This window comes from Puma concolor, chromosome C2 (assembly GCF_028749965.1).
Source record: "Puma concolor isolate L17-30 chromosome C2, mPumCon1.1.hap2, whole genome shotgun sequence".
In the NCBI taxonomy this organism is placed as follows: Eukaryota; Metazoa; Chordata; class Mammalia; order Carnivora; family Felidae; genus Puma; species Puma concolor.
The window spans coordinates 10,324,806-10,336,495 of NC_141675.1; the positions used below are offsets into that span (position 1 = coordinate 10,324,806).

General features: G+C 52.3%; 2 protein-coding genes across 6 annotated transcripts in view; one reads left to right on the top strand and one right to left on the bottom strand.

The window, feature by feature from the left end:
• Window positions 1-6,098, top strand: part of ACKR2 (atypical chemokine receptor 2) — a 52,645-nt gene extending 46,547 nt beyond the window's left edge. For all 4 annotated transcript variants that reach the window (XM_086720571.1, XM_086720570.1, XM_025913985.2 and 1 more), the window contains one exon: window positions 688-6,098. In XM_086720571.1, coding sequence (XP_086576697.1) covers window positions 717-1,877 — 1,161 coding nt within the window. In that variant the 5' untranslated portion in view covers window positions 688-716 and the 3' untranslated portion in view covers window positions 1,878-6,098. The remainder of the gene's footprint in view (window positions 1-687) is intronic.
• CYP8B1 (cytochrome P450 family 8 subfamily B member 1) lies at window positions 5,043-11,022 on the bottom strand. Of its 2 annotated transcripts, none has more exons than XM_086720568.1 (2): window positions 10,874-11,022; window positions 5,043-10,277 (listed from the first exon to the last, which is right to left on the bottom strand). In XM_086720568.1, the coding sequence occupies exon 2, from the start codon at window positions 8,298-8,300 to the stop codon at window positions 6,795-6,797; it is 1,506 nt and encodes a 501-aa protein (XP_086576694.1). In that variant the 5' UTR covers window positions 8,301-10,277; window positions 10,874-11,022; the 3' UTR covers window positions 5,043-6,794. The 2 variants fall into 2 exon arrangements, with proteins under 2 accessions (XP_086576694.1, XP_086576693.1); XM_086720567.1 differs by having other exon boundaries at window positions 5,043-10,281.
• Between the last annotated feature and the right edge of the window lie 668 nt (window positions 11,023-11,690).

Below are 11,690 nucleotides of genomic sequence, written 5' to 3' on the forward strand. Positions count from 1 at the left end.
GTTTGTTCTCTGTATTTAAAAGTCTCTTATGTTTTGTCCCCTCCCTATTTTATATTGTTTTTGCTTCCCTTCACTTATGTTCATCAATTTTGTAACTTAAATTCCACCTATGAGTGAAGTCATATATTTGTCTTTCTCTGTCTAATTTCACTTAGCGTAATATACTCTAGTTCCGTCCACATAATTGCAGATGGCAAGATTTCATTCTTTTTGATCACCAAGTAATATTGCATTGTGTGTATACGTCACATCTTCTTTATCTGTCGATGGACAGTTGGGCTCTTTCCATACTTTGGCTATTGTCGATAGCACTGCTATAAACATTGGGGTGCATGTGCCCCTTCAAAACAGCACACCTGTATCCCTTGGATAAATAGCTAGTAGTGCAATTACTGGGTCGTATCAGTTCTTTTAAATGATGAAGGGGAAAATAAAGAGGAGAAGCCATAATGAAATAAGTGAGTACTATGAGAACATCTGAGGTTAAGCTACCCACCCAGGGTGGCATGGCTAAAGTGGTAGGCTCAGGTTCCCCACACTTGTGCTCTTCCTCGCTGACCTACAGGTACTGAGGTCAATGTGAAGAGTCTGCTGGGCCTCCCAGAGCAGCAGTAAAAGCGGGTTTGGAGAGAGGTGGAGAGTGCCTGGTTTCATCTTATTTCTCTCCCACTGTACTCTGGTCCACAGAGCTCCAGAACTGGGCGTGTCCTCCTAACATGGCCTCCACCGCCTCCCCTCTGCTGCCTACCACTGAGGTTGCCAGTTCTGAGAACAGCAGCTCCTTCTATGACTACGAGTACTACCTGGACAGTGTGGCCTTCATGCTCTGCCGGAAGGATGAGGTGATGTCCTTTGGCAGGATCTTCCTGCCAGTCTTCTACAGCCTGATCTTTGTGCTGGGTTTGGGAGGAAACCTCTTTCTTCTAGTGGTCTTGCTCCGGTACATGCCTCGCAGGCGGATGACTGAGGTCTATCTGCTGAACCTGGCCATCTCCAACCTCCTGTTTGTGGTGACACTGCCTTTCTGGGGCATCTCTGTGGCCTGGCATTGGGTCTTTGGGAGTTTCTTATGCAAGATGGTGAGCACCCTCTATACCATCAACTTCTACAGTGGCATCTTCTTCATTAGCTGCATGAGCCTGGACAAGTACCTGGAGATCGTCCACACTCAGCCCCACCACAGACTGAGGACCCGGGCCAAAAGCCTGCTCCTGGCTGCCATGGTATGGACTGTGGCCCTGGCTGTCTCCATCCCTGACATGGTCTTTGTGCAGACACATGAAAACCCCACAGGCGTGTGGAACTGCTATGCAGATTTCGGAGGACATGGGACCATCTGGAAGCTCTTTCTCCGTTTCCAGCAGAACCTCCTGGGGTTTCTCCTTCCACTCCTTGTCATGATCTTCTTCTACTCCCGCATTGGCTCTGTGCTGGTCAGGCTGAGGCCCCCAGGCCAGGGCCGGGCTCTGAAGATAGTCGTAGCCCTCGTGGTGGCCTTCTTTGTGCTGTGGTTCCCATACAACCTCACCTTGTTTCTGCACTCACTGCTGGACCTGCAAATCTTTGGGGACTGCAAGGTTAGCCAGCACTTGGACTATGCCCTGCAGGTGACAGAGAGCATTGCCTTCCTTCACTGCTGCTTCACTCCCATTCTCTATGCCTTCTCCAGCCGCCACTTCCGCGGGTACCTGAAGGCTTTCCTCATCACTGTGCTCCGGCACAACCAGGCACCTCGCCCTGCACAGGCCCCACTGTCCAGCTGTTCTGAGAGTAGCAGGCTCACTGCCCAAGAAGAAATGACTGGCATGAATGACCTTGGGGAGAGGCAGGCTGAGCACTCCCCTGACATGAATGACACGGGAGAAAATGAAGCCTGAGTGGCCATACCACAGTCTGGTGAGAGTGGATGGGACCCAGCTCAGTTGGGCATCCACCCAAAGTCCTCTCTTCAGGGGCCTCATGGACCATGTTGTCAGACCCAGTGGTCAGTTCTCAGTTCTCAACCATCAGCAGCATTTACTTACTCCTGCCTCTTCCTTTCACTTTCTTTATTGCCTTCCAGGAAATCATACTCTCTTGCATGAATCGCTACAGTGTGTCCTAACTGACCTCTGTGCTTCTTATCATCATGCTACGTCCTATCATCTAATCTGCTTCCAGCAGCCAGCATGATCACCCACCCTCAGCCATCAGTGCCATCTTCCTCAGAGTAGTCCAAGGCTTGCCACCCACCAGTGTACCCTCTTCCCTGTAGCTCAGCTGGGAAAATATTGTTGCAGTATCATTTAATGTCACAGCTTTGATGGCACTGCCAAGGGTCTGGCAAGCCGGAGGGCCTGGAAGTGCCCCACCTGGGGAGCTTCCCAGGAACATGAGAGTCAGCAGGTGGGATGCCAGGTGAACATGGCAGTCCAGGAGGCTCTTCCTTCTTGTGCTTCCCATGCCCCGCTCTGGAGCCTTCAAGGGTCCTTGGGGCCTGCACAATCAAGTCTAAATTTTTTGTCTGGCTTCAGGGCTGGAGCTTTCACACGTAGAATCCCATATGCCATCTTACCCTTATAGTCCGTCATTCCTTTTCACTTCCTGGACACCAGGTACCCCTTGTCTCTTACACATTCCCACCTCTATGTTTTGTGCTTGCCCACTTTCTTGTGTAACAGGGATCATTTTTTCAGCCAGCTGTCCCCTCATCCTTGTTCTTTAGCTGTCTCTCCTAAGGCCCCAGAGTCCCACTGTCAGGAAGGACTCTGAGCTCCATTGGTGCCCTGGGAAATGAAGCTCTGTATCTGAAGGTGATGATTTGTTTGAGGATGTGGGGGAGTGGGGTTCTATTTTGGAGCTCCTGAAATCTGGTGCACAAGGGACCTCAGTCCTGCCCACATAGCAGCCTGACTGGTGAGATACAGCCTGAGCTGTACCAACTGGGTCTAGGTACCCAGAGTCTCTGACATCGTATCCATGATGCATAGATGAGATGGGATAAGGTATGCCAGCCAAGGGACACCTAGCAGGGCTTATCCCCAGCACTGGCAGATGTGTGTACGTGTAGTCTATGTGCACATGTCTGTGTTGCTGTGTGGGCTGTGCATAGTACATATAGCTATGTGGATCTGACATGAATGTGTCACTGTGTCCCCTGGGCCTTGTGTCTGTGTGTTCCTATGTGTCTTTCTCTAGCTGTGTAAGTGTGGGTATGTGCTCTCTGCAAACAACAGGTATATAAGAAGTGCCCTGAAGCCGGTGCCCAAGGGGCAGGGGAAAGGGTGGCCACCAGTGACCCCTCGGTCCCTCTCACTGTCCTAGTTGCCATGTACTGCAGCTGACCATGGCGAGGGCTCTGACTACAGCACAGAAGGCACTGGTCAGGAAGCAAGTTGGAGCTGGGCTCTCACAGCCCAGGCCAGGACAGAGACCTCTTCATCCTGACCTTACTTCCCAGTCCGCACCTCGGTTCCTCCTGCTGCTCTCCGTCTGCCCACCCAAAGGCCTAGTTTGCTGGCTACACTGCTCACGCCTTTCCAGGAAAGCTCCCAGGATTCTCTTGGTCCTCAGACTCTGCGGCAAGATGGACTCTTCCCCTGGCTGACCCAGGGAGAGGGACAGGCATGGCTCTGCCTCTACCCTGTGAAATGTGGTTTGAGGGTTTACAGCTATTACTGCCTATGGAAAAAATATTTTTCTTTCCCAGGTACCTGCAGTTCCACCTTTGGCATGCCATCTCTGATCTTACTTTGTTATAAGCTATCCTTAGAGAATACACATAGTGGGCTTTTCTTTGAGGGAGAAAAAATTTGGTGCAAAAATGAGGATTTGGGGGTCAGGACTGTTGTGTCAGGACAGGTAGTGATTAGATGTATCCTTGGGGGTCTCAATCTTCCTACTGCCTCAAGGTCCTTGCTAGGGAAGGAAGGGTGGCCCTTGCAGAGAGTGTGTCCAGTCCCCATGCAAGGGGCGTAGGACTACAGGTGCCATGGGCCCCTCCTGTGCCCGCAGCTGGGCATTGGCCCCTACATGCACACTATAATCCTGGGTGCTCACTGCTTCCTGGGAGGCCTGTTGTTATGGGCTGTGGGACGGTATACTTGTAGTCACCCCACACCTCTGACCCACTGAGGCTTCCCTTGGTCCCAGGTATACCCTCAAACATGCAGTTCCTGGGAGATCACTCTCAGTTGAGACCTCTTGGTCTTGACTTAATGGATTTGGGCCCTCAGTCCTGCCCCCCAGCCTGTTGACAGGCCAGGCCCTTGGTCCAGATTTCTTTGGGTATAGGGGAAATGAGGGGGTGTAGCACCTGAGCAGTGCCCAGGAGGTGTGTGAAGGCCCTGCATCTTTGCCTGTATCCCAATACCTGCTCTGGCACAGGGCCTGGCTGTGTGGGGAGGTCATTGATAAGCTCTCCATGGTGGTTTCCAGCCTCTCAGTCCCCTTCTCCCTCCCCTGTTCTCCCTGTGTGTCTCTTCTTGTGCTCCTGGCCCCTTGTGGGATAGGTTAGGATATCCTGGCTTCTCCAAGGCAGTCAGAGCTCTGTCAGGCTCTAGACAGAGGTTGTCATTTGGGGGCAGTTAGACCCAGAGGAGGGCAGACTCTGGCCCACAGTCACACAGCTAGTGGGGACAGACTCCTGCCTCCAGCCCCAGCCCCAGCCCCAGCCCTTGCCTGAGTTACTCTAATAGCCTGTTATCTTGGCAAAACTCAGGGCAGAACAGCCAGCCTCAAAAAAATGCAAGAGGCCAGTCACAGATTTGGGAGAGGTGAGTGGAGAGAAGCCCCACTAGGCATCCTTGCAGGGGGTCTCTGCTGCCCGGCCTCCCTTCTCCAGGACTCTACGCAAGCTCCCAGTGACTGCTCCTCCTGTTCCAGCCCCAGCCGCAGCCAGGCCCTGCCATCAGCCAGCTGTGGCTCTGGTAGCAGCACTTCCAGCCCTGGTAGGCAAGCCTGGCAATGGGACTGTCTCCATTTCACATGCCAGGAAGCTGAGTGAGGCCAGGGAGGGGAAGGAAATGATTTGAGGACATGAAGTAAAGTAGCTGAGACTGAGCCAATTTTCTATCATTTAATCTCCATTTAGGGAATTGGGGGTCAGGGATGAAGTAATAAGATACCAAGCCCTGTGGGCTGCAGTCCAGGGGAGGGGGCAGGAGGAGGAAAGCAGGAAACAGAGAGCAACAACAAGTAACAGATGTGCTGGGACACAAGCTGTGTCAGGGGAACCTCAGGGGAGGGAGCCCATTTCTGGCCAGAGGCTGGAATGGGTGAGATCCAGGAAGGCCTCCAGGTTGGCAGTAAAAAGCAAGCAACTGTACTTTCCAGACAGTTCCACTGGAGAAAGTTGGTAAGGCTGAATTGCACTGGATTGAACATTTGGGATCAACTGTGGCAAAATTCAAATGTTAGGTGCAAGGAGGTGACAGGGAACCAGAAAAGTGAAAGTATGACAGGCAAAAGGTCTGGTGAAAGGTCTCTGGCAGCTGGGTGTACCGAGGGCCAGGCAGGCCTGGTGTGCAGAGTGCTGAGTCATAGGAATGGCAGTGGGGCTGGGGAAAAGAGGACAGTTTCGGAGGCACGACAGAGGGTTGAACTGACAGAACTGGGGCCTGACTGTTTGTGGGTGAGAGTGGGGAGGAGATCCGGTTTCTCCCAGATCTGTCCTGGGGGATGGGGTGGGTGGTGGTGTCCGGAGCAGAGGCAGGTAGGGTAATCCGGAGAAGGAGGTGGTTCAGGACAGAGGTGGGGAGACAGATGCTGAGTTCTGTGTGGGCCAAACTGAGTCAGAGGTGCTGTGGGACCCCAGCGGGGAGATTGAGGGTCTGGAAGTAGGAGAGAGCTCTGAACTCAGCTGTGGTTGTGGAGACCACAGGTGGGATTGAGACCACCCTGAGGTGGGAGTGTGGAGGGGAGACAAGGGCACTGAGGGAGGGGGGGGCTTGAATAACTCCTATGTGAAAGGCAGCGTTTCTCCAGACCTGCTCTATCTAATTCAGGAGCCACTAGCCACATGTGGTTGGTGAGCACTAGAATGTGGCTAGTCTGAAGTGAGATACACTGCAAGGGTAAAAAGTACATACCAGATTTTGAAGGCAACACACACACAAAAAGAAATTAAAAAACTATATATATATATATATATATATATATATTTTTTTTTTTTACTAATGTTTTATATACATATTTTGTCCCAATGTTACTAAAAAATACATATTTTACTAATGTTCTTATATTGACATATTGAAATGCTAATATTTTTGATCTATTGGGCTAAGTTAAGTATATTATAAACATTAACTTCACCTGTTTCTTTTTACCTTTTAAAAAAATGTATCAACTAGGAAATTAAAAATTACACATGTGGCTTGCCTCGTATTGCTTTGGACGAACCTGAATTCCACAGGATGTGGAGTAAGCATTGAGGAAGATAATACAGTGAGGTGGGAGGGTGGAGGTTAACATTTGCAGGACACTGTGTTACTCATGATGACTGGTTTCTGTACGGCAAGACTCGTCAAGCTATGCCATCATTTCCCCAACTAAGTTTCCCCCAGATTTCCCCCCATTCCCCTGGACTTCATATGAGAGGAAGGTTCTGCGGAACCCACGGTGACAGACGGTGTTTCAAGAGAGAAAGATAAGCCCATCAGGTGGCTAGAGGTAAACCAGAGAGCAAGGAAGGCGACTAGGACACAGGTAGGAGGTATCACAGAACCGGAGGCGAGGGTGGGGCTTCAGAGGGGTGAGAGGAGGCGGAGACCCTAAGGGAGCCTTCCTGGCCAGGCCTGCGGCCCCCTTGGCGGAGCTCACTTGGCAGGACGCAGGCGGTAGCGGAACCGCACCTCACGGCTCGGCTGTGTGGTGCCAAAGCCCCAGCGCCGGGGGTCCACAGGTGGCACAGGTGTATCAGGATCCACCAGTTCCAGGTCAAAGTATGTGACCATGAGCAGGACAAAAAGCTTCATCTCACTGAGGGCCAAGAACCTCCCAGGGCAGATGGAGACACCCGAGCCCCACGGCATGGTATAGTGGTGGATCTTCTTGCCTGACTTGTAGAAGTCCACTTTGCGACTACCGTTGGGGTTGAGGAAGCGATCGTATTTGAAGGCAGTGGGTTCCGGGTGGATGTCAGGATCCATGTGCACTGAAAGATAAGGGAAGAGGGCCACGATGTCTCCACTGCGGAGCAGGTACTCCTGTCCACTGGCCATCTTCAGCATATGGTCACCGTGCACCACTCTGAGGAGGGTGGGTGCGGTTCCCAGCCTCAGCGTCTCCTCCATCACGCTGTCCAGCACTGGCGTGTGGTGCAGGGCGCTGATCTCAATGCCAAAGGATTGCCTAGCCTTCAGCTTGGCCTCCCCTAGGACTTGGGCAGCCTCCTCCCTCACAGCGCGCATGGCTTCCGGGTGCTTTAGGAGGAACAAAAGGGCCCAGAAAGAATTAGGCCCCGTGTTCCCCTGAGAGGCCCAGAGCATCATGAAGTTGAACTTGTCTTGCATGGCTGGGGCCGTTCCCTGCTCCCTCAGACACTGAAGCATGTAGGAGATCCAGTTGCTTATGCCATTCTTCTCAAGGTTGTGGTTCACGGAGAGCATCCTGTGGAAGAGCCGCTGGAGCCGGGCCACTTCTAGCCACTCCCAGGGCCCCAGCAAGGAATAAACAAACCTGGGGAACAAGAGATCAAACTTGCGGAACTGGACAAATAACTCCTCTGCCTGTAGCAGGTCCTGCTCCTGGTTCTTCGTACAGCCAAATAAGCTCAGGTAGCCGGCCTTGAACAACACATTGTAGCAGAAGTGGAAGAGGCCGTCTTCACGCCAGCAACCAGCATCCAGACTCTGGCCCGTGGGCCCCAGTATAACCAAGGACAGGCTGTCCAGCATGGTTTTGTTGAGATCCTCCAAGCCATCCCCCATGAGGTATTTGGTGCTGGCAGAGTGTATCATCCGGTGGTCTCCCTGCATGGAGCGGTAGCCAAATACCTTTAACACCAGTTTTTCTGCATATTTCACAAAGTCTAGTTTTCTCTGTGCATCCTTGAGGATGGAGCCAAAGGAGAGCGGGTCCATGACAAAGGTGAAGTACTGGCCCCCTAGCTGCACTGTGAACACATCTCCATGCTTGGCCCGCATATACTTCAGGAATTCAAACATATTCTTCCGGAAAGCCATGGCATGGCCCAGCCAGGGTATGAAGCCCTTATCCAGAGGGGGCTCCTGAGGTCTGCGTTGCCGGAACAGCCCCAGCAGCCACAGGCACCCCACCACGGCCACCAGCAGGGTTCCCAGCACCAGACCCCAGAGCACCATGGCTATGCTCTTCCAGGTTGAGCTCTGGACACACTGTTCTCTAAGTGCCAGAGAGCTTTTGAGAGGCCTTGACAAGCTGGGGGTGGACCTGGACCTTGCCCTGTGGCAGTAAGTTATACCAAAAATCCCTGGCAAGACAGTACTTAGGAGCAAAACGTTCTCCTAGATTTAGCACTTGCTGCAACCTCGTCGTGTGGAAGGAGGGGGTGGGACCAGAAGGAAGCCCAGAAAGAAGCCTCTCCTCACCAGCTTTAGGCTTTGCTGTAATCTTTTCAGACCCAGCCCCAGAATGGTATCTACAAAGCTCTCATGGATCCCACCCCATCCCCACGATTTACTGACCATTCACACCTGTATTTTTTCAAGGATTCATTTCTTCATTAGTTTACTACCTCACTCAGCATAAATTCAACACTCATTTATTAAGTTTCACATTTAGGGGTGTCTCAGTGGCTCAGTCAGTTAAGTGTCTGACTGTTGATTTCGGCTCAGGTCATGATCTCATGGTTCATGAGTTTGAGCCCTGTCCTGGGCTCTGCACTGACAGTACGGAGCCTGCTTAGGATTTTCTCTCTCTCTCCCTCTCCCTGTCTCTCTGCCCCTCTTCCACTCTAAATAAATAAATTAATTAAATTAAATTAAAAAGAAAAGTTTCACATCCTGTCCGTTCCTCATTATTAAATGACCCAGAGAGCCTCCCAGACTGATGACTCTTAAAGCAGAGGTTCAGACTACCATCCCTCAGCCTCTGGACTGGAGCCCTACCCCTGGCCTAGTTTGCACACTTCTCTAGCAAGAAAGACAGATTCAGAATCTTGGAATTATGAAATGTCAGAGATGAGAAGGACTTCAAACCAATCACTTTATTTCATGATAAGGGTGTAGTCTCAGAGTATAGTGGGAACTTTCTCTCACTGCTGTCCTGGCTTGGGTGAGGTGAGCTGACCATTTACTGGGGGCCTTTTGTGAGGTGTCAGGCTAGGTCCCTGCCAGCAGGCCCAGGAAGGAGAAAGTTCTGCCATTGACTCTAAGGCCATTGTTGCAATAAGGTGAGGTTCAGACTCAATTCAACCAGTTCTAGTGACCTCAGGTTACTCTTTAACTTCCTAATTGATTGGCAAACAGGGACTTTGTCTCCTCTGATTTCCACATGACCTCTTGAGTTCCCTTTGCCTTGTGCCATTCCCCTCTGCAGGGAGCTGGAAATGTCTACACTCTGCCTCCATGAAGTCCTCTCTGATTGCTTAGGGAAACCACAGCAAGTACTCAGAATCATCCACTCTCCCCAGCCTGAATCTGCAGTCAGAAATTGTGGGCCAACATGCATAAGCTAAACATTGTTCCCCAGTTTTTAATGGATGACAGCACCATGTTACATTCATTCTTACCTTGATTCATTTCATTCCCTCCCTCCTTGGAACAGTCCCATATATCCATTCAACAGATATTTACTTGGCACCTACTGCCAGAAATTCTGCTATAACCAACTTTGAATGAGACAGATATGGCCCCTGCTGCTCCCTCAGAAACTGAAGCATGTAGGATATCCAGTTGCTTATGCCATTCTTCTCCAGGTGGTGGTTCACAGAGAGCATCCTGTGGAAGAGCCACTGGAGCCGGGCCACTTCTAGCCACTCCCAGGGCCCCAGCAAGGAATAAACAAACCTGGGGAACAAGAGATCAAACTTGCGGAACTGGACAAATAACTCCTCTGCCTGTAGCAGGTCCTGCTCATGGTTCTTTGTACAGCCAAATAAGCTCAGGTAGCCGGCCTTGAACAACACATTGTAGCAGAAGTGGAAGCAACCAGCATCCAGACTCTGGCCCGTGGGCCCCAGTATAACCAAGGACAGTCTGTCCAGCATGGTTTTGTTGAGATCCTGTCCTCAAGCCATCCCCCATGAGGTATTTGGTGCTGGCAGAGTGTATCATCCGGTGGTCTCCCTGCACGGAGCGGTCGCCAAATACCTTTAGTACCTGTCTAAGGAAGGGAAAAATATATTAAATCATTGCCCAGAGAAGTATGTAATTACAATTGTGTTAAAGGTAGCAAATGGGAGGAGCAGAGCGGAAAGTGGGGTGGGGAGTCAGGAAGGCCACACTGATTAGGTGGTAATTAAATGGAGGCCTGGGGGAAGGCAAAGTCTGGTCAATGCGTGTTGTATGGTGGTGGTGCTACAGGTGAAGGTCTGAGAGCTTTTGGGGTATGCCGCCCAACGTACTGTAGCAGCGCCGTTCCAAGGAACGGGGTGCACACACATTCGGGGCCAATGTGGCTGGAGGGCTCAGTGGAAGCCGAGGAGTTTTCAGCACCGTGCAGGCTGGGCAGGCTCAGCGCGAATTTGGGCTTTAACCTATCGCGCTGCACTCAACTCCTCTCACGCCAGCTGGTTCAGTCCACCTATAGCCACCGAAGGGCGGTCTGAAGGAGGGCAGCGATCACCGGCTTTGCCAAGGGCAGAGGCTAGCCGGCCCCAGCGAAATCGGCCTATGCGGCTGCCCTCACAACCCTCCCGAGTGGCCGGGGGCCAGCTACCCAGAGCAAGCCCCAGGAGCCCAGCGGCACGCCTCACCATTCCCAAATAGGGTCGCAGCTCCGCAGGAGGGTGGGACAGAGAGTTACACAGGTGAACTCAGAGCCCTGGAAGGACCAACGACACGCAGAGATGGCCTCCGGGCGTGCTAGAGCGGGCGCGGGCCCAAGCGCGGGAGGGGCGGTGACGCACTTCCGCCCTGGCAGTCTCTGCGACGGAGTCTGTAGGGTGGTGTGTGGGCAGTCCTCCGCGCGGAGGCGCTCTCTGTCCGTCCGTCGGCTGGGCTTCACGTAGAGGTGCTGTGTGGCTGTCAGTTCGTCTGCGGAGCTGGTCAGTAAGGGCGTGGGGCTGGGGGAAGGCGTGCGGACAAGGGCTGCCTCCTTCACTGCCACCGACGAGCTCGCTGAGCGTAGCGGCCACGTGGGTCCGTATTCCTGAGACTTCTCACCCCGGAGACCTGGCAGGAGCATTGTTTCGGCTGTCCTTCAACATTTTTTTGTGCTCCTTTCTTGCACACCTCGTTTGCCCATTCCGTGGTGGGCAGGGGTGGTGGGCTGTGGTTTGAGACCTCTAGACAGCGCTCGAGAGGGTCTCTGGTCCAGTCTGGTCTCATGTCTTTTCGTTCCATATATGGCCCAGAATTTTGAGCAGTCGTGCACCCATTGGAGGGTTCCGTTCACCTGCTGTGGTTTGTATATTGGGATTCTCTTTGGGGTGTTCTTTATTTAGTGCAGCTGTACTGGCTATTCTCTGCCTCTTGTTTGCCCTTTGTTCCAATGCTTGATGGTATTCACTGCTCCCTCGGTGCCTCCTGCTTCCTGCCCACTACCTCACCCGCAGAAGTCAACAACAGTAC

Excerpts from the sequence above, each read along its gene's own strand:
- CYP8B1 (XM_086720568.1), bottom strand. The coding sequence starts at position 8,300 with ATGGTGCTCTGGGGTCTGGTGCTGGGAACCCTGCTGGTGGCCGTGGTG.